This window comes from Muntiacus reevesi, chromosome 2 (genome assembly GCF_963930625.1).
Source record: "Muntiacus reevesi chromosome 2, mMunRee1.1, whole genome shotgun sequence".
In the NCBI taxonomy this organism is placed as follows: Eukaryota; Metazoa; Chordata; class Mammalia; order Artiodactyla; family Cervidae; genus Muntiacus; species Muntiacus reevesi.
Genome location: NC_089250.1, coordinates 121,872,430 through 121,899,383, shown reverse-complemented (window position 1 = coordinate 121,899,383; position 26,954 = coordinate 121,872,430). Strand labels below are relative to the sequence as shown.

The following is a 26,954-nucleotide window of genomic DNA, read 5'->3' as shown; positions in this document are numbered from 1 at the left end:
AGGGCTGCCGGACAGAGAGGAGACAAGGAGTCAGAATAGAGGGGTCAGCCTGAGTGTGAAGCCTCACAGGGCCTTTCTCCACGGGCTCTGCCTGCAGCTCCTCCGCTGTTACTGCACGGTAACCTCTGCATGTGTGTGTGCACACGTACATGCTCATGAGAGAACACATGTGTGTTCAACATAAAGTGCTCAATATCCCACCCGACTCACTAATCTGACAGACAACGGTGGGTACATTAGAAAAGAGAAAGGAAGACTGTACAGTCTGGGCCAGCACCAGTCTGCTGGTGCCTAAAAGTTTTCACTGCAGGTAATGTCTGTCCCCTGTATTGGACACGTGTCCCGGCGTGGCCACGCTCAGGGTGTCTCTCCCTGTCCTCTGAACTGCACCATCTCCCCAGAAAGCCAACAGCTTCCTCTCTCGCTGCTTTGCAGGCAGGCTCTTCCCAGCAGAAAACAAGGCTTTAGGTTCATTTTTACTGCTCACGCAAAAAAAAAATAGTCCTTCCTCAGGGAGTGAAGAGCCCCGGCGCTGTGCTCCAGGTCACTGTCCCTGATGGTGGTCCAGGCAGCTCACAGAGAGGAAATGTCAGGTGGGTGATCCTCCCTCTGGTGAACAATTATTTGCCATGCTCCTCTCCCCGTTCCTGGTACTATCTCCAAATGCCCATCAGATGCCTGTGTTCACCATTAGACAGAGGGCAGCCACCGCCCCAGCCTGGTTCCCTGCTGTTCCTAGTCTAGGCACCAGGATACTCACAGACAGGCACTCTCGCTAGACAGAGGCGCCTCTGGACCTGCCCTGCACAGGACTTTGGGTCATTTATGCTGAAGCCACAGCTTCTGGGGGCTGCTTCTGCCTGAGAGGCCATCAGTCATCGGCAGACCACTCAAGGTCCCCAGTTCATGGTGGGATGAATACAGCCAGGATGGGGCCTGGGTGGTAAGAAGGAAGAGTAGTCATTTTCATCTCTGGTGCGGCACAGGGCAGGTGCCTACAGGCCTGGCTCCTTTAGTCTGAGTTCAGCAGGAGGCGGTAAAGAGCAGGGGCTCAAAGCGTGGAGTCAGAGAGGCTGCACATCACAGGCAGACCTGACTGCTGTCACCAGTGCCGCATCACTGTACTCTGATTCCTAGGGCCTTGGGAGGATTAATTGTACAATGCATGGCATGCCCCCAGCTCCACCCTGACACGCAGGAAATATAGTCTACACACATCACCCATCATTGATCCTCACACTAACCCTAGAACGGAAGCATTATTATCTCTAATTTTAAAATTAACAGCACAACAGAAATGCAAAGAAATCAAATAATTTGTTCAAAGTGGCACATAAGATGGAAAGGCAGGATGTGAATAGGCAGGATTTCAGACTCTGAAGTCCATGTTCTTTATCCAAGAGGGCGTAGAGGAGGAAAAGCAATAAATCAGTTTCGTGGATTGAAAGCACCCTTGAGAAATTCCACTGCCCTGTGCTTGGACATGGGTGAAAAGTGCCCAGGCAGGGAGGCGGGGCCAGTGGGGCCTGGAACTTACGGAATCTGTCCCCGTGAGCACGTACACCGACTTCAGGAGTAGGTAACCATCCTGATCCACGTCCACATCTCCCTTCCATCGCAGCAGCTTCCCAGCTGCTACCCGTGCTTGCTCTGGCAACAGTGTGGGGAGGAGAGAAAATGTCACCAGCAAGGCGGTGCAGTGGCCAGGTCACCCAGCTTCCCTCCCCTTGGGCCCCTCCCTCCCTAAGGTATGCCTTAGCATCCTTACGGAACTTCCACCTCTTGCACGCCCAACAGTGATGCCTGTATCTGTACCAAACATTTCATACTCTGTCAGCATGAATCTCCTTGGAGGATAACTCTTATTATGCCACCATCCCTGTTCAACAACCATCAGTGGCTCCCTATTGCTAAACAATAAGAACAAGCTCCTCAGCAATTGGACTTGCCACAATCCAGTGTCTTCTCCCCACTTTCTATGTCACACAGCCCCTTTTGTCACAGGGATTCCTCCATCTACACCATGCTCAAGCTATTCCTTCTCCCTGGAATCTCCTTCTGCTATCAGCCTTATAGCCCAGGCTCTGGGGGTCCAACTCCGTGAAGAAAAGGATGTGAGCCAGGACCTATAGCAGGAAATTTGCTTGACTTTGGTTTCGTGTGTGTGTGTGTGTGTGTGTGTGTGTGTGTGTGTTGGTGGGGGCGGGGGGAAAGGAGTAGCGTCTGTGTGTGTATGTGTGTATATATATCACACACATATATATAGGGTAGGGTCAATGATATGAGTGTGTGTGTCTGTGTGTTCCTCCCAAGAGCAGCAAATTTTCCCAAGTCCCCCTTCTCTTCCCTCTTCTAGCCTTTTCCTTTGTTCTCCAGGGTCCTCAGTGTCAGAACCTGGCCTGCTGTGCATTTTCAAAGGCTCTACTTTAACTCCCCTAGAAAGCAGGGAGGGGCTTAGCCAGAGGCCTGGGAGGGGCCCAAAGAGCTGTTTTGCTCTCCATGAAGTTCTCCAGAACAGCTCTTCTCTTACCTGCAGGCTTTCCCACAAGTGCCTTCTGTATTTCTTGGGCAAACTGGTTGGAAACATCTTCAGCCAGCCGTTGAAGACTGGGAAAGCAGATGATCCCCACGGAGTGTTCCCAGGCCTGAAGTGCAACATGCAGGATTCACTCAGTGATGTCAAAGCTACAAAGCTAGGCATCAGAATCACCTCCCCGCCAGCCTCAGTCACTTTCCCAGGTTCACTGGAAAGCCACTGAATCACCTACCCTCCAACTCCCACTGTCTCCCTACACTAGTGCTTATGAAGTCTTCAACTTACTGCTGAGCTCCAAACACATCCAGCTTTGACTCTGGACATCTCCCCTGAACTCGTGCTCCTGAAACCCCAAACATACTTTACTGAATCCATTGCCTTCCCCCAAAACCCAGTGTATCTTGTCTCAGTGATTGACCCTACCAAGCACTCACCTGCTCTAGTAGGAAATTTCAAGAGTAATTCTCTAGGTCCCTCCTCCCTCCCCTTCCTCACCATCAATTGCTGGGTCTCACTGATTTTCCTCTTACACTATTGTCAAACCTCATGCAGATATTTTAGTTTAGTAGTGCAAGTATTTCTTTCAGATAAATTCTAAAAGATGGAATTGTAGGTTTAAAAAAGTGGGATTTTCAACTGTTGCTGTTGTTCAGTCGCTCAGTTGTGTCCGACTCTTTTTGTGCAACCCCACGGACCACAACACACCAGGCTTCCCTGTCGTTCACTATCTCCTGGAACTTGTTCAAACTCATGTCCATTGGGTCAGTGATACCATCCAATTAAAAGAGTGTTTTCCCCCCCTTTTTTAGTAAATTGGTACCTATTACTATTAATAACTACTAACTCACTCTTCAGAAAAAGTTTAACAGATTAGCCTCCAACAGCTCTCTGGAAAAGGGCTGATTTCTTTCCACCCACATCAATATCAAGCACTGTGGTGCTTTTTCATCTTAAAACTTACAGAAGAAAAAATATCTCATTTCAGTCGCAATCTTTGGGTAACTAGAGTGGACAAACACTTTTAATGCCTTTTGAATTGTTGTTCTTACTCTCAGCCTATTATTCTATTGGGGTTTTCATTATTTTCTTATTTATTTAAAAAATCTTTTTATGTACAAAAATCATTAACCTTTGGTCTATAACATTATCTCAATTTTTCTGAATCTGTCATTTCATCTTTAAATTTGGTATTGCTTGGTAAACTGTACAGAAATCTGAAATTCCTATGAAATGAAATTTCTCAGTCCATTCCTTTGCTTTCTGGATTTAGTTCCAAGATTAGGAAATCCTTTCCCAGTCCAAGTTGTTGCTGTCATTGTTTTTAGTCTCCCGTTTATTTTAACTTCCTTAAAATCCTCTCTTATCTGTCCCTTTCATCTCTATCCCATCTGGTCTTCTTTTTCCTCAGACTTTGCCTGATTATTGTTAAAAATGCTATTTAATAGAAGTCTTACAATTCTGCTTGGGAGGCCAGGCTCTTTCCAGAATTTCCCACAGTTCCCGCAGTGATCCTGTTCCTGGGTCTGCTTTTCACATGAGTCCTTTCCCTCTGTTCCCCCATGTTGTCACGGGCTGAGTACAGAGCAGAGTGACTATCTTGGCCCGAACTTGAGTCCCTGGCGATTCCTGACCCCAAGTTCCCACCAGGGAGGTAAGCTGTTGTGCGCATTCCTGGCAGTTAGTGGCCACTCTGAAATGCAACTTTGCTAGATTGTTGTCCACTACTCCCACTCACCAGCCGTATTAAATTATATTCCTGCCCAAAGGCCTGACCAATTTTTTTAAGCTGAGATCCTCCTAGAAAGGGTGAGAAAGACATAAAATTTCCAAAGGAAAATCATTCTCAGTATGTTTCCTTGCAATAGATACTATGTTTGTTTAAAAGTAAAAACCTGTAAAACTCTTCTTGATATGAAAAGACACTATATACAAAACAAGGATGCAGACTACAGATTGGGATAAAATATTTGCAATGCATGTAACTGACAAAAGGCTGGTATTTAGACCCCCTATAAATTAATTTTTAAAAAGACTGATTTTTAATAAACAGGCAAATGAAGCAACAAGAAACTTATTGAAAGATAAATAGAAAATTACTAATAATCAGGGAAATGCAAACTATAACTGCAAGAAGATATTTTCTACTTTTCTGGTTAGCAGAAATGAAAAAAAATGACAATACCAAATGTAGGGAAAGTGAGTAATCATGAAACCCACATACCCTATGCTGGAGAGTTACTTGAAAGAACCTCTTTGAAGAAGCATTTAACACGATTAAATAAAGCTAAGGGGGCACATGTCCAACCTCCCAGCAATTCCAGTGCTAGGGAGAAGTCTCTAAGTATATCCCTAAACAAGCTGGCATGTGTGCCCAAGGTGACATGGACAAGAAATATTTATGCAATGTTATTTTTGATTGGGAAAATTTTAACGTTCATCAATAGGATAATGAATGATTTGTGACAAATTTATATAAGGATATCACATAGAACCGAAAAAGAAAAAAAAAAAAATAGAGCTGAATCAATAGAGATAAATCCAAGAAACAGAATGTGTGGAAAAAGCAAATTGTGAAAGTATATTACAGTTTGAGCTACAAAAACTTGTGAGACTATACATAAGTTACATGATAGTATTACTTATGGTTATAAAAATACACCCATATTATTGTATAATTTACATAGCTTTTTCTTCTTTTTTTTCATTTATTTTTATTAGTTGGAGGCTAATTACTTTACAATATTGTAGTGGTTTTTGTCATACATTGACATGAATCAGCTATGGATTTACATGTGTTCCCCATACAGTTTTATAGGTAACTTAAAATGATACCATAATATACTTTTACCACTTGCTGTCTGTTTATATATCATTTCACACAGGGCATGTTAATTCAGCAGGTTGGGAGTTACCATTGGGAGTGAGCGGAAGGGGAATAAGTTCTTGAATTTATACACAGGTGGCTTTAGTTTATCTGAAATGCTTTATTTCTTTTATATGGGTGGTGCATGTGTGCATGCTAAGTTGCCTCAGTTATGTCTGACTCTTTGCGACCCTGTTGATTATAGCCTTCCAGGCTCCTCTATCCATGGGATTCTCCAGGCAAGAATACTGAAGTGCCTGCCTTCAGGGGATTTTCCTGACCCAGGGATCAAAACTGCATCTTACCTCTCCTGCCTTGGCAAGCAGGTTCTTTACCACTAGCACCACCTGGGAAGCCCATATGGGTTGTGAGTACCTGGCTATTTATTTTGATTTGAACAAAACTTTGTATCTGAAATAGTTTAAAAAATGTTAGCCCTATAAATTAACATAGTCACACCTCTCCTTTGTAAATAAAATAAATAAAAAAACAGTACATCAGAACTTTGCTAAAACTACAAAAACAACTAGGTGAATTTTAAGCCCTATTTTACATAGTAGACCTCCAACAAATATTTAATAAGTGAACATATGATGATGGGACCCACGTTATGCAGAATAATGGCCAAATGTGTTGCTGGTTTTGTGTCAAACACTATGCCAAGCACTGACATGCACTGTTTTCACTAATCCACGTAACATACCTTTGGGATTGGTATAATTATTATTCCTACTTTACAGAAACTGAGGCAGAACCACACAGTAACCTGAGATAACCAGTTAAGCAGCAGAGTAAAAAGTTGAATCATCTCACACATACCGAAGTAGCATGTGCATGTCTAAGAAATGTATGGCTACCACCTGGAAACCAGCTATCACCTGGAAAAGTTAATCTCGGGAGAGAAAAGTCAGCCCTTCTGGCTGGGAATTTCAGTGGTAACATTATTTTCTTCCCCAGGACTGAGAACTCTATGATATCTTCCTAACAAACGCCTGTGCCTCCTCCCAGGGCTGGCAGACCCCCGAAAGGCTGATTTGCAGGCAGTTGACTCAGAGGCACTGAGATTGTCTTTGAGCAGTGGGACTCCAGGAGGCACTCTACAATAAAGCAAATTGGGCCACTGTGAGCTGAACAGTAATTGTACACTCAGCCAGATTCTCCCAAGGCTCACACTGCTTCCTGGGACCATGATGGCTACTTCTGGAGGCCCCATGAACTCTTTCAGGCCACTGGGGTGCTATTTGATGCACAGAGGCAATCATTTACTGAATGGTACCATGGAGACCCCAAAGAGTTAAGGCAGCTTTCAAAAGGAACTAATTTTTTCCCCAAATTGGGATTTGCATGCTGGGAGAATATTGCTCAATATTTTTAAAAAATTTTATTTACTTACATTCTCTAAGCTGCACCATCATGTCTTATGGCTGTCCCCTCACATGGAAGAAAGAAAAAGAAAATGATGCTCTGGTCTCCAGAGCATAAGGAATGACAGAAGCTCTAGAGGAAATGAGAGAAAACCTGGCTTTGAAAGACAGAGAACCTGGTTAGTTTTCACATGTGACTGCAGTATCGCTATTTCTTCATTGCTGCAGAGTTTGATGATTTGGCCTTTAAGTAAACTCAAAACATTTCAGATACTTTACATGAGTTTCACCTGCTAACTAATTCTCTCCTTTGTAAGCAGAAAAAACTGATGCATCAAAAGTTCATTAACATAACAAAAATATTGTTCCCCTGAGAAGGGAATAAACCATGTTGCAGGCCCCATTCTGAAGTGGATTAGAGCCAGAGATGAACAAGAAGGAGTATTTATCCTCACCATCCCCTCTGGATACCACTTGGAAATAACTCTTGGTTATCCTTGCTATTATATTTAATGTCACTTCTCTCTCTTCCATAGTCAGTTGAGTCCATGCTGGGTTTATATAAGAATAATTGACTACATTCAACAGTATAAACTCTGTACCACTGGCCAGGCAGTTAGCCTAAGAGTACCTATGCACACCTGTGTATATGCACACCTGTGTACATGCACACGTATACACACACACACACACACACACACACAAATACAACTGACTTGGTTTTAATTCCATTCCCCTAGCACTAGGAAATAAATGGATTCCTGCTTGTGTTACCCACTGTTCTGATTATCTATTGCTGTATAACAAACAAGCCCAAATTGAGTGGCTTAAAATAACAGCAATCATTATTTTTCTCATGGACCTGCAATTCAGGCAGAGCTCAGAAGGAACAGCTTTTCTCTGCTTCACTCAGCTGGGGCGGTGAACAAGGGCTAAGAGATCCAGGATGGCACGCTCACATGGCTGGCAAATTGTTCTGGCTGTCAGCAGCACTGCAGCTGCAATGTCAGGAGCTTAGGTTCTCTCCACATGGGCTTTTACTCAGGGCTGCCTGTGCTTCCTCATAACGTGGCATCAGGGTTCTAAGAGCAAGTATTCCAAGTGACAGGGAGAAGCTACAATTCTCTTGAGACCTGAGCCTGGAAATGTCATTTTTGCCCTAGTCAATTAGTCAAACCATCACAAACCCATCCAGGTTCCAGGGGAGGGGACACAGATGTCACCTCTTGAAGGGAGCAGTGTGAACCTATTGGCAGTATCCCTAATCTACCAAATGCACAGAGTTGCCTTTTTCCCCAGGTCATCCAACCCCTGAGACTGCCTGTCCCAGACAGGGAGGAATTTTACACTAATTGCCAAGGAATCCCTATCATTTAGCTGCCTGCTTTCTCTCAAAGTACATATTCTAGGGACAATCTACAACAACTACACCTGTAACTCTAGTTTCTCCATATATTATTACCCAATATCTATATGCAATGAGAGAGTGTAAGCAGTTCCCTTTTCCCTAAAGCAAAGTCAACTGGAGGCCAACAGGACCTGCCCACTCTTGTGAGAGGAAGGCCTTCTCTTGCTCTAAGAGCTTATGATAGGAAGGTTTCAGAAAGATCAAAGCCCAAGGCTCTTGGCAGGGAAAGAACAATGGTCCATTGAATCCTTACTGCCAGCACCACTCTGCATCCTGGGAATTCATTGGCTCTGTGCTGCTTCCTGCGTGATGCAATAAAAACACCTCTTTGTCTGCAACATCCTGGAGTCAACTCCCTAAACAACACAAGTGCAAGGGGTGGCAGTCTTTCTGAACTCAAGGAGATATAGGAAAGTCTTGACTGGACACATGCCACAGGAGATGGCTTTTTAAGTCCTGATACTCCTAAGAGGGTTCTTTGCAAACAAACTTAAAGAACTCTGTTTTATGAATATACAATTCAGAAGAGAGTTTTTACAAGCTTGACTTCTTACATTGTAATCCAATGGCCATCCCCGAGCTTCATCTACAGCTCAGATTTTATCTGCACTAAAACCCCTCCCCCCCCCCCAAAAAAAACAACTTCCCACCTTCCCCATGTTCCTTTCTGCTACCAATTCTTAATTAAGAAGCTTGAGAGCTATAGTTCTGGCAGGATTTTATTGGTCGAAACTTAATAGGAACAACAGGTTTGTAAGCGTATGGGCCTTAAAAGAATATAGATTTTAAGAAAATTATAAAAAAAAAAAAAAGCTGGTGATAGTCTGCCTCAGAGATGGGCTCCAGAGATCCAAAACATAGCAGATATTGTCACCTTTCTCGGGGATCATGGTAACTAATGGAATTTCAAACTGCACATGTGCAGTCAGTTTCCAGGAGACTGGTGGAAAGGAAATGGACACCATGTCTACTTTCCATGTGCTGTGGACTTTACAATCCTCATCTGATCTCACCCTCACAGTATCCTAGCAAATTGGTATTGATTCCACTTTACAGATGAGGAAACTGAGGCTCAGTAAAATTTAGTAGCTTGCTCAAGGATGCTCAGCTAATAAGTAATGGAGCTGGGACTGGAGCCCTACTGTTTGACTCGAAATCCCATGTATTCAACAATAGGACCATCGTTCTTCCCGTAATTAGGAAAGGGTTTGGGAAATATGAACCAATATCGATGTTAGGTTATAATAGGAACCACTTGCTATTCGTGAGGTCAGTGTGTATATAGGGTCAGATAACATAAATCAGTGATGTGGATTGGGTGTATTAGGGAGTGAGGAACTAGGGTAAACTAAGAGACCAAGACCATCTTCTGTTTAAAGAAGTGCCCCTAGCCATCTCCATCCAATTAGCACTACTGCAGCTACAAATATTTTCAAGAGGAATTTGAAATCTAAGTCTCACATGAAAACTTTCCACTTTGAAGAAATGGCACCAATTCATTTTTGAATGAATTCAATTTTGAGAGTCCCTTGGACTGCAAGGAGATTAAACCAGTCAATCCTAAAGGAAATCGGTCCTGAATATTCATTGGAAGGACTGAAGCTGAAGCTGAAACTGCAATACTTTGGCCACCTGAAGTGAAGAAGTAACTCATTGGAAAAGACCATGATGCTGGGAAAGATTGACGGCAGGAGGAGACGGGAACAATAGAGGATGAGATGGTTGGATGGCATCACTGACTCAATGGAAATGAGTTTGAGCAAGCTCCGGGAGTTGGTGATGGACATAAAAGCCTGGTGTATTGCAGTCCATGGGGTCACAAAGAGTTGGACATGACTGAGTGACTGAACTGAATTCATTTTTAATCCCTAGAAGTCAAACAAACACATTTTAGGTCCTACTCAGTATCCTCTGCTCTGGACAGTTACAGGTAAAACCTCTATTGGTCTTCCTTACTTTCATAGCACCAGGCCCAAAAGAGGCTATAGGAGCTCAGTAAAGAGCTCCTCTGTCCATGGAATTCTCCAAGCAAGAATACTGGAGTAGATAGCCATTCCCTTCTCCAGGGGGTCTTCCCAACTCAGGGATCAAACCTGGATCTCCTGCATTGCAGGCAGATTCTTTACCATCTGCGCTACTAGGGAAGCCCAAATATTTGTACAACAAAAGAATGAATTCTCAAATCAAAAATCTGGAGAGAGGCAAAAAGGTATCAAGCCCTGGCTCTCAGGTGCAGAATCCTTTCATCAGAGCTAGGGCTGCTCAGAGGGGTGGGAAATATACAGTGCTATTGCTGAATCCATATACTTTCCCAGTGACTTGGTGGGTGAGAGGCAGTGATTCTCACGTTTCCTTTTATAAGGCAAAGTTGATCTGAGAACTGGGTAAGACTGCCTCCCAGAAGTTGGGGTCATCAGAGCAGGAGGTGCTGGGAATGAGAAACCTAAGTGGCCTCTCTGTATCTAGTTGCTCTTTTCCAGTAAGTTCCCTATGCACCAGTTATCCAACCTGTGAAATGGGATATGTGGAGCATACCAGTCCAAAACATGGAGAAAATTATGAATTCATAAACAATAAGTTACTTGGCAATTTTTTACAGAAAGGCATGCCTAAGTATTCAATGCATCCTGTAAATATGATCTCAAGAAAATTCTGAGTCATCTTTGGAAATCATTACGTATTCCTGGTTAATAGGTTAGATGAAACATATTAGCAAAGGGATTTTCCAATAAAAATCTGCCAAAACCTCCAACTGGATATCCAAGTTTATTTTCAAATGTGAAAATATCTCATATTCTCCATACTTTGAATGTTAAGTACACGGATTTTGCAATAATGTCCCAAAATCAGTGGTCAGGCAAAAACTAAGTTTTCATAAAAAGAATGCTTTTCTAACTCTACGATTAGATTTTAACATACTCACCTCCAAGGCAGACCTCACTGGCAGGAACTTTATTCCAAGACAATAAAGGAAATTCCTTGTACCAAAACTGTTCCCAGGTGCCACCAGCCAGAGTGCCAGCCCAGTGGACAGGCTGGGCTTCTCCTGTGTATCTACAACCAAGGAAGGGAATACTGCTCTGCTGCTCCCCACTGATTATATCTCAGTTTGCGTATTGACACAACTTATGTTCTAACTCTCCCAGGCCCTGGTGTTGGAGTTACCAGCCACTCTGCCACTCACATGTCAGGACACAGATTCCTTTCCTAGTTTCCAAAGAAGCAGGTTTCTCCTCTGGCTCCTAAGCAGGTATTGAACAATATCATTGTTGAACAATGTCCTTTTTTAACTAAAGAGACAATAATACTCAAGAGCCAAATGTCCATCCTTTCCAAGTCCATCCTTTCCAAGTCCATCCTCACCCTGGAGATAAGCCTTGCTGCTATCTTTACTAAATAGCACAACACTCTCCTCTAAGCAACCAGTCAGAGACCACTCGTGATGATATTAAAACCACCGACTCCAGCTTCCAATCATCCCAGAAAGGTCCCCAGAGTGCTGTATCATCTTTTTACAGTTTCAAAAATGAGAATACCAACCTTTAGGAACAGCGGGAGAAGATTCAACAGGCTCTTCTGTTGCTCAGCCGGGCTCCTGGGAGCCAACTGCTGGTATTCCAGAAATTTCCTTTCTAGCATCTCCCAGAGGGCAGTGGGGCCAGGGGTCTGCCCTCCTGGAGGGAAATCAGGTTGTGCAGCATCAGGCTGGCCTTTATTTTTAGAACCTGGATCCTCAGCTCTGTCTTCAGCCTCTGAGACATCTTTCGCCTCCATGCCTCAGCAAAGCAGATCTGAATTCAGAACAAACAAGAAAACTGAACAGTCCCATCACAACACTTTCTGATGAAGCTGATTGTGGAACGAAATATCATCCTCATTTAGTCCAGTTCCTATAGCAGATGGTTCCTCTAAGAATCTGAAACTGACTAAAATAAGGAACACTTCTGAAGAAAGAGATTCCAACTTAGATGTGACTCATATTGACAATCTAACATTTGCCAGGCACCATTCTGGGCTCTTTACACAGACTCCCTCACAAGAGACTCTTATTTTCTCTATTTAAGTAAGGAAACTGATGATCCAAAAGGCACCCAGACAGTGAAACGTCCAGCTGAAATGTAAACCTTTAATACCAAATCTGGCTTTTTTTTTTATTATCTGACACTATTCCTCTTTAAAAATGCTGAGTAAATAGAAGAAACATATAAATGTCCCTCAATATTTGTAGAGGCATGTAATTCCATATCTTCTATTTTAACTCCATCACAAGAGACTAAAAGGATGCAAGTTCTTCATTCTCAGCATTATTAGCTTCACACTCAATATTTTTAGAGAACTTTACCCTCAAAATGACTCTTGAAATCCCCAAGTTAACTTAAAAGAACTTCTGTGTTAGTACACACAAAACCGACATTTACAAGCTGGGAAGCTGGGGGCAGCAGGCCTGAGGACAGGAATATAAGCCATGTGTGCATGCTCAGTCGCTCAGTCGTGTCTGACTCTTTGCACACACATGGCCTGTAGCCCCCCAGGCTCTTCTGTCCATGGGACTCTCCAGGCAAGTGTACTGGCATGGGTTCCCGTGCCCTCCTCCAAGGGATCTTCCCTACCAAGGAATTGAACCTGTGTCTCTTGTGCCTCCTGCATTAGCAGGCAGATTCTTTACCACTAGGGCCACCTGGGAAGCCCATAAAACTAGCCAAAGTCTTATTTGTCAGATAGGTAGCCTTAAGAAAGTACCGTTATTTGTGTCTGTGACTTTTCAATTGCCATACTCTGTAGCTGAGGCAGGACAGGCTCACAGCACAAGCGTTTGTTTGTTGTTTGTTTGTCAGGAGTGTTGGAAACTCTGAGCAGAGACCAGAGTGTCAAGGTGCCCTGCAAGAAGCCCTCCCCAACCATGATGTCACCATGTCACCACATAGGTGCCCACCCTGGAATCCAGTCAGCGACTGACAGCCACCAATCAAGGGATGGCAACCAGACAGATAGACACAGAGGTTGGTCCACAGTGTTTTGCTCTGGGCTAAGAAGCTGAGGAGGTACATCATGCTTTATTCTTAGACCAAACACAGAATCCTTGTAGGCTAGAATTCCCACTAACTAAAGATCACATGGCCAGATGAGCCATCCTTCTTTGAAATGTTCTCACCCTTTAGGTACAAAACTCCTTGGGCCCCTGCTCTTCTTCTATCAAACATACTTTTTACTCTCAGGCTTCATTTGCAAAAGTCACTTTCTTATACAAAAGTCATGTACATTCAGCATCAAAAATTGGGAAGGAAAAAAAATATCAGGAAGAATATCAAGCAGGCCTACATCTAGAAAGCTAACCATTGATATTCAAGCTTTTCTTACAAATATATTGTTTAATAATATCATTGGAACAAACTTTTTATTTGTACTTTTGCTTTCATTGGTTGGTTGGCTGGGATTTCAATGGGGTTTATTTATTTCCATTTGGGGCTTGACCCCCAGTTGCCAAGCTTCCCAGGTAGCTAAGTGGTACAGAACCCGCCTGGCAATGCAGGAGACACAGGAGATGAGGGTTCAATCACTGGGCCAGGAAGACCCCTGGAGGAGGAAATGGCAAACCACTCCAGTAATCTTACCTGGGCATCCCATGGACAGAGGAACCTGGCGGGCTCTGGTCCATGGGGTCGCAGAGAGATGGACGGGACTGAGTAAGCAAGCACTCAGCACCTCAGGGGCAGGTGGCAGTTGCCTCACACCATCTCAGCACCGACTCCTTCCTGACCAGGTGTTGACTGTTTATTCACTTTTTCCTAGACTCTTCATCCCCCATTCCCGTCTACCCCACCCCACCCGGCCCACCTGCTTGATAGCATGGGTCCTTATAAAACATGGCATGATTTCTGAAGGCATTTTAATTTCCCCAAATGGCTTTTTGCATCTTTTCCCAACTTACTTTCTCACTCAACATTATGACTTCAGACCCAAGCATGTGGCTCTGTATTTGTCAACCTCGTTTCCCCTAACTGTTGCTCCATGTTACACACTGGGCATCATGTGCCTGTTTGATTTGTTCACTCCACAATGGATGGTCAGATTGCCTGAGGTTTCCTGTACTGTCCTCCTTCCTGTCCTGGACATTCCCACCGCACTCCCCTCACGGGGCTGCATGTGACTGGCTCTGGGTACAAACACCTAGGCAGGAATGCTGAGTCAATAAGGTATGTCTCTTGATTCAACCAAGTACAGTCGGCTAAGATGCCTCCAGAAAGATGGCACCGAGTCACACTCCCCCACCTCCAAAGTGTCCTCTGCCATCTCCTCCACACCCCTGCTTGACATCACCCTGCCTTCTAATATTTGCCCATCAGATTGAAGTAAAGTGATCCCTCATTTTAATTTGCATCTCTCTCACCAATGAATCTGAGCATCTCTTTATATGACTCATAGTCTTTTGAGTTTCCTCTTCTGAAAAATGACCACTCAAAATCTTTGCTTATTTGTCTTTGCCTATCTTTTTCCTGTTGCTTTGAGAGTATATTCTAAAAACAGATCCCGTGTTGCCTTTAAAAATCGCTAGTATCTTCTCTTAATCCATTTCCTCATAAATTAGTTCATGACTTTCTCATGTCACAAAAAAGTATCATGACTACTTCCTATGTTGTTAAAAATCCCCTACATCTTCATTTTTAATGGTGTGTAGTGCCTGTAGAACCATGTTGATCCTTTATTTAACTAACCCCCTACATGTAGGCATGTAAGTCATTTCTAATTATTCACTGCTGTAAACAACATTGTGACAATAATACTGATGTCTAAGCCTTTCCATCTAGTCATGACTAAATAACAGTTTGCGGTTATTCCAAACTTTTGGAATATCTTTTTCCTGTTGCTTCCAAAAAGGAAATAGCTGGATTTAAAGATAGGTAAAATTTTTAGGCTCTTGACATGTATTTCCAAACAGGTTTTCCCAAAACACCTCATTAATGTACAGTCTTCCTACCAAGCATGTGCCAGATTTGACACTTCCTTAGTTACTGGTTTTTTTTTTAATTCTTTCTGATTTAGTTTAAAAGCTGATTAAATGGCATCCAACAGGCACATGAGAAGAAGCTCACCATCACTAGTCGTTATGGAAATGCAAATCAAATCCACAATAAACTATCACCTCACACCTGTCAGAATGGCTAACATCAAAATGAACACAAATAACAAATATTGACAAGGTTTAGAGAAAAGCAAACCCTTGTAGACTGTTAGTAGAAAAGTAAATTGGTGTAGCCACTGTGGAAAACAGTATGGTGGTTTCCCAAAACACTGAAAATAGAACTACCTCATAACCCAGAAAGTCCACTGCTGAGTATGTATCAAAAAACTAAACAATAATTTGAAAAGATATATATTCAACCCAATGTTCATAGCAGTATCATTTACAATTGCCAAGATACGGGAGCAACCTAAGTATCTGTCAACAGATCCATGGATAAAAAAAGATGTGATAAAGAATATTACTCAGCCATAAAAAAAGAATGAACATTTGGCATTTACATCAACATGGATGAGCTTGGAAGGCATTATACTAAGTGAAGAAAGTCATACAGAGAAAGACAAATCCTGTATGATATCACTTATACATAGACTCTAAAAAATAAAACGAACTAGTGAATATAACAACAACAACAAAAAGAAATAGACTCACAGATACAAAGAAAAAACTAGTGGTTACCAGGAAGGAGAGGAAGAAAGGAAGACAATATTGGGGTAGGAGAAAAATAAGTATAAACTATTAGGTATAAAATAAGCTATAAGGATGGGGCTTCCCTGGCAGAGCTAGTGGTAAAGAACCCACCTGCCAATGCAGGAGACATAAGAAACATGGGTTCGATCCCTGGGCCGGGAAGATCCCCTGGAGGAGGGCGTGGCAACCCACTCCAGTATTCTTGCCTGGAGAATCCCATGGACAGAGGGGCCTGGCGGGCTACAGTCCATGGGGTCACAAGGAGTTGGACATGACTGAAGCAACTTAGCAGCAGCAGCAAGCTGTAAGGATAGGCTGCACAACATGAGGAATATAACCAGTATTTTATAATAGGCATAAATGGAGTATAACCTCTAAAAATTGTGAACCACTGTGTATCTCTGTTGTATCTCACTATGTATTTTGTTAGATGTGTTTTTGTCTGTCTGCTATTCAGTGTCCTTAACAGGCTCCTTGTGGTGGTTTTCTGGTGTCAGGTAGATGCCACATGTTCTCATTTCAAAAGTTCCCTGTAGGGGAATCCCAGCTGTTCCCCTGGCATTAATTACCCTCAAGAGCCACATATCCACTAAATGTTAGCTTTGTGAAAGAAGACCATTGCACCTTCATCAGCTGCTACTGCTGCTAAGTCGCTTCAGTCGTGTCTGACTCTGTGCGACCCCATAGACAGCAGCCCACCAAGCTCCTCTGTCCCTGGGATTCTCCAGGCAAGAATACTGGAATGGGTTGCCATTTCCTTCTCCAACCTTCATCAGGGGTTGGCATGAAGTAGAAGCTCAATAAAATATTACTATATACATGAACAAATGAATGAATGAACCTATATGCTGATGGCAGCCAAATCTCTCTATAGCCCAGATCTCTCTTGTAATAAGTCCTTTTTCTACTTGGATTTCCCCCAGACTCTGAAAGCCATTATATCTCAATCAAACAGACATTCTCATCATCAACAAAACCAACCTAAGTCCAGCACAGACATCCCAGTACACAGGATGGAGGCTACAGTCGATCCATGCTTGGCTGTATCACATAAAAGTCATCATGGGGTTACATCTGCAGGTGCTACTAAATGATTCATTCAATAAAATGTATCAGAGGTCCTGCTAACCCACCACATTTCTAGGATAAGCAGGTGAGAAGAAAAAGTGAGTTTCAAGCTGTGAAAATGTGATCCTGGGGAACAAAGCGGAAGGCCCAGGGGAGATATCAGAGCCCCTCAGATCTCCCCTGAAGTTAAGAAGCCACTTTTACTAAAGTGTTCCCTTGAAAAGACTGAGATTTTCAAAAAAACAAGAATTTCTAACAAAACGGGATCCGTGAATCATGTGGAGAACTTGTCTGACTCAAATATCAAGTTGTGGCCTTCTCTCCTGTCCTGTCGATCTGCTTCAGTTTTGTTTGTAAAAGGAAGGAACTGGGGAGCAGCCTGTCAGGGCTGTATGAAGAACAGCAAGAAGAAACCATTCTAATCCACTCTGTTATCAGGAGTGTCTTCTTTCCTCTGTAAACAGGTGCGGGCATCAGCACAGACCCTGGAGCCAGGCTGCTCCAGTTTGAATCTCATGGGCTTAGACCAAGTGAAACACCTGTCCCAGCCTCAGTGTCTTCATTTGTGAAATGGGATAATCACAGGGCCCCTCAGAGGGGATTGAGTCAGAGCTCTAGGGTGGCATTTATTAGAGCCTCCTTGGTACAGGATTTACCTGCATCCCTTCATGTAACCTTCCTGCCATCCAGCGATGTCAAAGCTATCAGCCTTTTTTTGCAGATGGTACTAAGGCTCGGAGCAGAGAAGTGACCTGCCCGAGGTCCCACTGTGAGCCAGTAGCCCAAGGTGGGTCCACCCTGGGTCTATAGACAGCTCTGCACACCAGAGGCTGAGCTCAAACAAGGGCTCACTTAGGGCGCAGGGAAGGGAGGGGGGCTTGGCCAGGTACCATGCTAGAAAGTGTTTTGGAGAAGTAGAAGTTTGGGGAGGGATGAAGGGAAAGATGACCTGGCAAGATGAGAAGGCTGGAGGTTACACGGGGTCCCAGGAGACTCCAGGGAAAGACAAGGCCCCAGTCTGCGCCGACAAGTTGTTCCCCAGTTCAGGTCAGGCTCAGGGCGTGTGATACGTAGTCCAGCTTAGTCATGTCTCCTCCACATGCCTCACCAGGCAGACTCGAGGCCCTGCCTGCAGCCTGCATGTGGCTGTGAGAGAGAGGCAACTGTGCCAGCACCTGCCCACTCATGCCACCCCCAGGCAGCGGGGGGCTGCAGGGCTGAGACGGGAGTCAAAGGCCTAGAGTCCAGTCCCAGCTGGGTGCTGTGCTGCCTCAAGCAAGCTACTTCCCCTCTCTGAGTTGAGGTTTCTCCTCGTTGAACTGGCCCCGGTAATCTCAGTTCCACCCTCTGGCCTTTACGCACTGACCACAGAAGAGATGCAGGCCAGTGAGTCAGAGCAGAAGGGCTGGAGAGGTGCTTGAGTGGGCTGAGAGCCTGTGGGGTGTGTGTGTGAAGGGTGCAGGCCAGCTGTTACGTAGGAGCCAGATGACAAGTCTGCAGTGACCTAAGAAGGGGAATTCCCTATGACCTCAGGGACACTGGTGCTGGGAGTGTCCACCTACCCTGCATGGATCCCTAGCATCATCGAAGCTTTATAATGTCTCAGAAGCAGAGCATCCAGGGCATCCTGCTCACAGCTGCTATGCAGGAGGCCAACATCGGGAGACTGAAGAATCATCTGGGTGACTGACGCTTGGGCTTCTAAACCCACCTTCAGCTTCATCCCTGACTTCCTGTGGAATGATTTGCCAATGGGTGGAAGTCTCAGGATGTTATATTTGATTTAGCAGCCCTGGGAGTTAAAATGCCAGGAAGCTATTCTGGAGGAAATGGAGCAAGAAGGTGTGTGGAGCCACCCTCCAACAGGGTATGTCAGAAGAAACCTGGGACTCACTGCATTCTATGTGGAAGCGCAGACCTAGTGGCAGAGTTGCTAAGATAAAATTCAAGACTGAAGTGCCCCCCACTTCTTGTCAGCCTGTACGACTGTTAACCCTTTCTGGATTGCACACCCCCCAGTGCAGAGGCACACCTATTACCATCCACATCACGGGCATGGTCCCCAGGTCCCGGAGCTGGGGGAGCCTCTAAACCAGGTGACAGAGAACAGAACAGCAACTTTCCATGTAACTGCTGCAAACGACCTGCTTTCCTTTCCATTCAAAAGTCAGTTCCTCATTGTATGTCAGCAGATCCAAATGCTCTTGCTCCTGTGTCCGCAAGAGCCTGGCCTCAACCTGGAGCTCTCAGGGGGAAAAAATCACAAAACCAATATTGTTCCAAAAACAGTTTCAGGGTGGGGCTCAGCCTCACTTCCTTCCCCACCATTTCATATTAACAGGAGAGCTTACAAGCAAATGAAAATAGGGAGGGGTGGGCAGAAGTTACAATAACAAGGATGCTCTGTTCACTCCACAGCCTACTGTTAATCAAAAGCACGGAGGTGGATAAGAACATCAGCTTTAGAGAAAGGTAGACTAAAACCACGCTGATATACCAGGACACATCTATGAGAATGTCTTTAAAAAACAAACAAAATCGGTAAGTGCTGACAAGGATGCAGAGCAACCGCAACTATCACTCTCGCTGCTGTGAATGCAAATGGTGCGGCCACTTTGGATTTCTCAGCAATTTCTGAGAAAGTTAAACATATTCTCGCCCATTACCTTCCGGGGTATTTACCCTAGAGGAATGAAAATTGATGTTTATATAAAAACCTATACATGAATGTTTATAGTAGGTCTATTCATAGCTGCCAAAACTTGGAAATACTGCAAAATTTTTATCAAGGGGTGAATGAATAAAGAAACACATATCTCTGTATGGTGGGATGCTTCTCTGCAGTAGAAAGGAACACACTTTAGACCCACAGCAACCTGAATGGGTCGTGAAGACCTTATGCCAAGTAACAGGAGCCAGACCGCTGCACACGGCCTTACCTCATTTACATGCCACTCTGGAAAGGCAAAATTTCAAGGACAGAAGATAGATCCGTGCTTGCCAGGGATTTCAGATTGGAGGGCGGCTCCAAAGGGCAATGGGAATGTCTGGGGTGGGAGAAAAGTTCTATATCTTGACCTCGGTGGTGGTCACACAACTGAGTATGTGTGTCCAAAGGGCACATTGCAAGGGGTAAAATATTGTATGTAAATCACATGTCCATCAAACTGACATGAAAAAACACATATGTGGAGATGTTCTGTTCAGTTCAGTTGCTCAGTCATGTCCAACTCTCTGCGACCCCATGGACTGCAGCACGCCAGGCTTCCCTATCCATCACCAACTCCCAGAACTTACTCAAACTCATGTCCATCGAGTCAGTGAGGCTATCCAATCATTTCATCCTCTGTCGTCCCCTTCTCCTCCCACCTTCAATCTTTCCCAGCATCAGGGTCTTTTCAAATGAATCAGTTCTTCACATCAGGTAGCCAAAGTGTTAGAGTTTCAGCTTCATCATCAGTTCTTTCAATGAATATTCAGGACTGGTTTCCTTTAGGATGGACTGGTTGGATCTCCTTGCAGTCCAAGGGACTCTCAAGAGTCTTCTCCAACACCACAGTTCAAAAGCATCAAATCTTTGGCACTCAGCTTTCTTTATAGTCCAGCTTTCATAACCATACATGACTACTGGAAAAAGCATAGCTTTGACTAGACATCTTCAGCAATACATGAACCGTGAACTTCCAGATGTTTAAACTGGTTTTAGAAAAGGCAGAGGAACCAGAGATCAAATTGCCAACATCTGCTGGATCATCAAAAAAGCTAGAGAATTCCAGAAAAACATCTATTTCTGCTTTATTGACTATGCCAAAGCCTTTGACTGTGTGGATCACAATAAACTGTGGAAAATTCTGAAGGAGATGGGAATTCCAGATCACCTGACCTGCCTCTTGAGAAATCTGTATGCAGGTTAGGAAGCAACAGTTAGAACTGGACATGGAACAACAGACTGGTTCCAAATCGGGAAAGGAGTACGTTAAGGCTGTATATTGTCACCCTGCTTATTTAACTTATATGCAGAGTTCATCATGAGAAACACTGGGCTGGAGAAAGCACAAGATTGCCTGGAGAAATATCAATAACCTCAGATATGCAGGTGACACCACCCTTATGGCAGAAAGTGAAGAAGAACTAAAAAACCCCTTGATGAAAGTAAAAGAGGAGAGTGAAAAAGTTGGTTTAAAGCTCAACATTCAGAAAACTAAGATCATAGCATCCGGTCCCATCACTTCATGGCAAATAGACAGGGAAACAGTAGAAGCAGTGGCTGACTTTATTTTTCTGGGCTCCAAAATCACTGCAGATGATGACTGCAGCCATGAAATTAAAAGACGCTTATTCCTTGGAAGGAAAGTTATGACCAGCCTAGACATCATATTAAAAAGCAGAGACATTACTTTGCCAACAAAGGTCCATCTAGTCAAGGCTATGGTTTTTCCAGTAATCATGTATGGATGTGATAATTGGACTATAAAGGAAGCCGAGCACTGAAGAATTGATGCTTTTGAACTGTGGTGTTGGAGAAGACTTTTGAGGGTCCCTTGGATTGCAAGGAGATCCAACCAATCCACCCTAAAGGACATCAGTCCTGAGTGTTCATTGAAAGGACTGATGTTGAAGCTGAAACTCCAGTATTTTGGTCACCTGATGTGAAGAATTGACTCATTTGAAAAGACTCTGATGCTGGGAAAGATTGAGGGCAGGGGGACAAGGGGACGACAGAGGATGAGATGACTGGATGGCATTACCGACTCAATGGACATGAGTTTGGGTAAACTCCAGGAGTTGGTGATGGACAGGGAGGCCTAGCATGCTGTGGTCCATGGGGTTGCAAAGAGTCAGACACGACTGAGCAACTGAACTGAACTGAACTGAGACGGACCTTTGTTGGCAAAGTAATGCCTCTGCTTTTTAATATGCTATCTAGCTTGGTCATAACTTTTCTTCTAAGAAGCATGACTTAATTTAATTTCATGACTGCAGTCACCACCTGCAGTGATTTTGGAGCCCAAAACAATAAATATGCAGATAGAAGGAACACCAGTAAAGAAGTTAGAGGCTAAGGGTTTAGGCCCTTCACCTACTCCTTCTACTGAGGCTGCCACTCAAAGAGGGTTTCACCAGCATCCCAATCTGATCTGTACAAACCAGACTAAAGAGTATGACCAGAACCCTGGGCTCCCCAAGCTCCATGAGAGCAACAGAGGAGTCCCCAGACAGGAGAGGGCTGAATGCAGGCATGATGGGAAAATCATGCTTTAGCCAAGTTCTACTGGCTGACACAGATGTGGAGTTCTAAATAATAGATCTTAAACATTTAGAAAAGGAGAACACAGCAACATGAATCTAGAATGGTTATTCCTAGCTGGCATAAGCCAGACTTGGAACAGGGAAAGACAAGAGAAAAGATGATCTCGCAGCAAGGACTAGTGATCACCTTGGTGTGGCCCCCACCCTTTCCAGTTAGCAAGAGTCCCCTCCTCTTACATCAGCCAAGGGTGAAGAGTACCAGCAGGTGGAAAACAGCAGAGCCCTGGGCCCTATCTCCTGTGTCATATGACTCAAGAAGAGAAGAAGGCCACTCAGGTTATTTCCAGAAGTACAAGAATTCCCTTGAAGACTAAGATGGGGACTTGACTGGCAGGAATCAGGCAACTGAGGCAACACCTCCCATGGCTCTCAACACTTCCTTTTTTTTATTCCACTCCGTGCACTCCTGGCCAGCACACACCTCTGTGGTTTTTGCAACAGCAATAAAATATAGGAACTCACAGTGTACTGGGGAAGGGACCTAGTTTTATATCTCGGTATGTGTACTGACTTCCACATTACCAAAAATGGCCAGGGAGCAGTTCCCCTGAGCAATCATTGCCAGCACAAAGATGTGGGCTGGTGAATAAGCAGCCCAGTTCCTGTAACTAGGAGCCTCCTCAGCGAGGGAGTTTATCTGTGGCTTGTCCTCTCCTGGAATGTAAGGAGATGCTGCCTAAGTAAGAAATGGCCATAACTGAGTGAGCATCTAACAGGCCATCAGAGTTCCCTAATCTTAGAAAATCTGTAAAGGAAGTATTATTATGTCCATTATACAGATAGGGAGGGCAAGACTCAGAGAAAAACAGGTAACTTATCAGACATCAAACTGCTAATAAGTGTTAGAATCAAAGTCAAATGCAGGCTTTTTTTACCCCAAAGTCCTCACCTCCTTTCATCACTCTAGGTTGGCTTGACAGTGGTAACAGTGGTAACAGTGGCTAACAGTGGTAACAAGAGACCTCAGGGGCATCTCAGGTACTCGCTAGACACTCTTACTGCCAGCACTGCAGGGGTGCTCTGGCTGGTCTTGCAGAGTTGCCACTGACCCTTGGGCATAGGAGGTTTAGCATCACACTGCCATCTGGCCCCCTCACATTACAGGTGAGCAGGCCCAGAAGGGGACCCTCTGGTTTTGCCATCTCCCCAGGGTAAAGCTACTCTCTGGGAGCCACAGTTTCCAGGCACACCCAGTGTTAATCACTCAACCTCCAGGCTAGCCACCAGAGCTGCAGCTCTCCTCAGCTCTCTCTGCATGGTGGGCTGTTTGACTGTTAAACGTACAAGAAGCAGAATCACCCCTGGTCCACACCCTGGTCCACCTCACAGTCAAGGAAGCACTGAGGAAGCAGACAGACACAGCAGGGTAGGAGCTGGGCAGGGAGGTGCCTGGCTGTGGGGCACAGAAGAGGCTCATGGCCCAGCCCAGAGAGGGGTGTGGTGGCCTGGAAGGGCTTCTCAGGATGGACTGCACCCGGGATGGGTACTGAGGGATAAGGAGGAGGTGTACCTGAAGCAAAGCAGATGACCACTCCAGGCAGCATGTGTGTTCAGGGATGTGGGTAGGGTTCAAGGCTGCATCACAGGGAGCAGGGATGGGGTGAGGGTGTATGTTGCAAAAGGACCTCTAATGCCAGTGTAGACATGGACATGGCCCTCATCCCATGCAGTGTCATGGGAGTCCCTGTGGAGCTCTCAGCAGGGAGCATCACAGATGGCATACAGAGACTCGCTTCTAGATGCTGGGCCTGCCCAAAGGGCCCAGCCCCTGCCCCTCCCCCAAACCCGGTGCTCAGAGCGTGTGGGGAACAGGAGGCAGGGAGCAGGATGCTACGATACGATATCTGAAATATATCCTTTGGAGCAGGCATCCAGCACTAAGGGCACAGAGGAAAGGAGCTGGTTATCGGGGATGATGGACAGGCGGTGAAGGTGGGAGAAGCAAGAGAGTGTTCACAGAAACAGAGTCTTGGGAGAGGGAACATAAGGGAAGGAAAAGCAAGACTGTGGAGAGGCTAGAGAGAATTGTTCCTGGGGAAGGGCACACGAGGGGACGAGAGACGAGAGACGTGAGGCTGAAACATGGGTGGTTTGTGCCACTGTGAGGGATGCAGGGTAGGAGTAGGGTGGAGAGTGTGGGCAGAAGCTAGGGCACAAAGGTATCCCGATCCTGAGCTGTCCCCATCCCATTCCTCACCCTCTGGACTCCCTGGGGGAGTGACATCTCTGGGGACTTTGCGGAATCCTTATTCTCAGGCTACATGTTCAGGTGAGAGATGAAATATTTCCAGGATTGGTCAGCTCATATAATCGGCCTGTTTAGCTTATTAAATTTTAAGTATTATTTGGTCAGAAAACAAACACAAAAACAGCTCATTAAACTTTCAAACATACCTGGAGGTATGCATTCCTGACTTGTAAGAAATTAAGCATCTCTTAATTCTCATGGAATTCATTTAATAAAAAAATTCTTTCAAGGATTACACAAACAGATGGAAAGATATATACCATGTTCTTGGTTTGGAAGAGTCAATATTGTCAAAATGACTATACTACCCAAGGCAATCTACAGATTCAATGCGTGTGTGTGTGTGTGTGTGTGTGTGTGTGTGTGTGTGCACGCGCGCGCGCTAAGTCACTTTAGTCATGTCCAACTCTTCCCAACCCCATAGACCGTACCCCGCCAGGCCCTTCTACCCATGGAATTTTCCAGACAAGAATACTGGAGTGGGTTGCCATTTCCTACTTCAGAGGATCTTCCCAACTCAGGGATCAAATCCACATTTCTTGCGTCTCCTGCTTTGGCAGGTGAATTCTTTACCACTGCGCCACCTGGGAAGCAAACAGTAAGGTACCAGCGCAAGAACAGAAATATAGATAAATGGAACATGATAGAAAGCCCATAAATAAACTCATGCACCTATGGTCAATTCATCTGTGACAAAGGAAGCAAGGCTACACAATGGGAAAAAGATAACCTACAGATGAAAGGGGAGCCTGAGAGTGAAAGTCACTGTGATCAGACATGATTTGTGAGGTCAGACAGGGGAAAAGTCCACATTATGTAATTCCCAAATTCATCATTTTCACTCAGTACCTTTTGCCTGTAACTGCTGCACTTACCACTTTTCTCCTTGTGTTGACCTTATTTATGAAGACACTTTCTCCTACTCATTCCTGCATTTCCTCAATTTTAAATTTTTATCCATATAAAAATGCCACAATTATTTAATTCATGTTGGGGTGGTATTAAACACACACATCAAAAATGATACTATTCAGACATTTAAAATCACGTGAGGAAAGACATTTTTCTGGGGCGGGAGGTGGTATTGTGGCCAGGTTTTGGGAGAGGGGTCCCTTCGCACAAGGGGAAGCAGTAGAATCACTCTTCAGGGTAACTGCACTCCCACGCTCACCCCAGGCGCAAGACGGAGCCTTGGACCCATTTCAGTTCCCCTGGTGTGGTAAATCTGTCACTTATATAATGGAATGCTTCCGGGAGACAGGTGCATGCAAGGAAAACCTGAAGTAAAATAACAGACTGTGGGTTCTGATTTTTTTTATTTCTTTTGAACGTCTGGATATTGGCCCACCCTCATTGTCCTGGTTCTTTTCTCCCCCTTCGCTCTACCCAGAGGAAGCCTGCGCAGGACGCCAGGCTCTCCGGCACCCTGGGAGCCTCCGCACCTGCGGAGGAGCCTGGAGCTGCGTGACTCCACCCTCCCCAGCTTGGGTTGCTGCGCCCTCTTCATCACTGCCTTCCACCAGCTTCTAAAGGATGCTTCATGTTATTAGGCCCTGCCTTTAATACACTTGTCTCCCAGCTGCCCCATCCCTACTACCCCCGCCCCGGGGACCACCTGGTTTCTGCACCTGGCGCCACTCTCAGCTTCATCTGGTCCATGCTCAAAGAAATCGGGGAAAGCCCTGTGCGCTCACGGTAGCGTTTCAACATTATTAACTCCTGACATGCTCTGACCATCCTATAACACAGTTTCTTCGTGTGTGTGTTTCTCTTTTTCGTCTTTGACAGTACATCTCTTTATATCATATTTTGTGCATATCCTTTAAAAAGTTGACATTGGGGTGCTACTTGGGCTATATTCTTATTATTGAAAATACAAATCAACAAGTGTTTCCTGCCCTTTTTTTTTTTTGTATTCTACTTTTCACATCCAAGCATATGTTACTTGTAATTTATGTACAAAGTCTTAATGCAGTAAATGCCTGTCATCATACCATAAATATATTCTATGTTGCCCTTCTCCTTAAATTATGAGGTTTAATAATGGAGAAGGATTCTTGGTCAATTCCCCATAACTGATTCTCTTACTCTCTATGAACAGGATGCTGAGGGCATCTCCACTGTTGCTATGTGCAGGGCTGAGAGGAAAGATCCCCTCACAGTCTTTTTGTTTGCTGTAAATTATCTATGAAGATGAATTTTCAAGAGAAGGATTAGCTATTGCCCAAGAGAGAAAAGCAGTTTTCACACTTCTGCCACACACTGACTATATCTTTCTAGAAGTGTTCCATCGGCTTTTCAGTGGTAGCTAAGGCAAAGCACACACACTTTAACATCTGGTGGAACTAGGTTTAAATTCCAGTCAAGGCATTTAATATCTGAGGGTAAAACACTTTGCTTCTGAGCCTCCATTTTCTCATCTGTAAAATGGGAGTAATGAAACTGA

General features: G+C 44.6%; 1 protein-coding gene across 4 annotated transcripts in view; it reads right to left on the bottom strand.

Annotated features, from left to right (window-relative positions):
* The window catches only part of WDFY4 (WDFY family member 4), a 247,190-nt gene that overhangs the window by 214,935 nt on the left and 5,301 nt on the right, over positions 1–26,954 (bottom strand). Inside the window, exons 1-4 of one of the 4 annotated variants that reach the window (XM_065919942.1) lie at positions 18,513–18,623; positions 11,712–11,962; positions 2,531–2,645; positions 1,538–1,650 (exon numbers count right to left, since the gene is read on the bottom strand). In XM_065919942.1, the coding sequence (XP_065776014.1) occupies positions 1,538–1,650; positions 2,531–2,645; positions 11,712–11,945 (462 nt within the window). In that variant the 5' untranslated portion in view covers positions 11,946–11,962; positions 18,513–18,623. Of the gene's footprint in view, positions 1–1,537; positions 1,651–2,530; positions 2,646–11,711; positions 12,065–17,899; positions 18,028–18,512; positions 18,624–26,954 lie in introns of those variants that run through there. The other 3 variants (XM_065919943.1, XM_065919941.1, XM_065919944.1) reach the window with 3 other exon arrangements.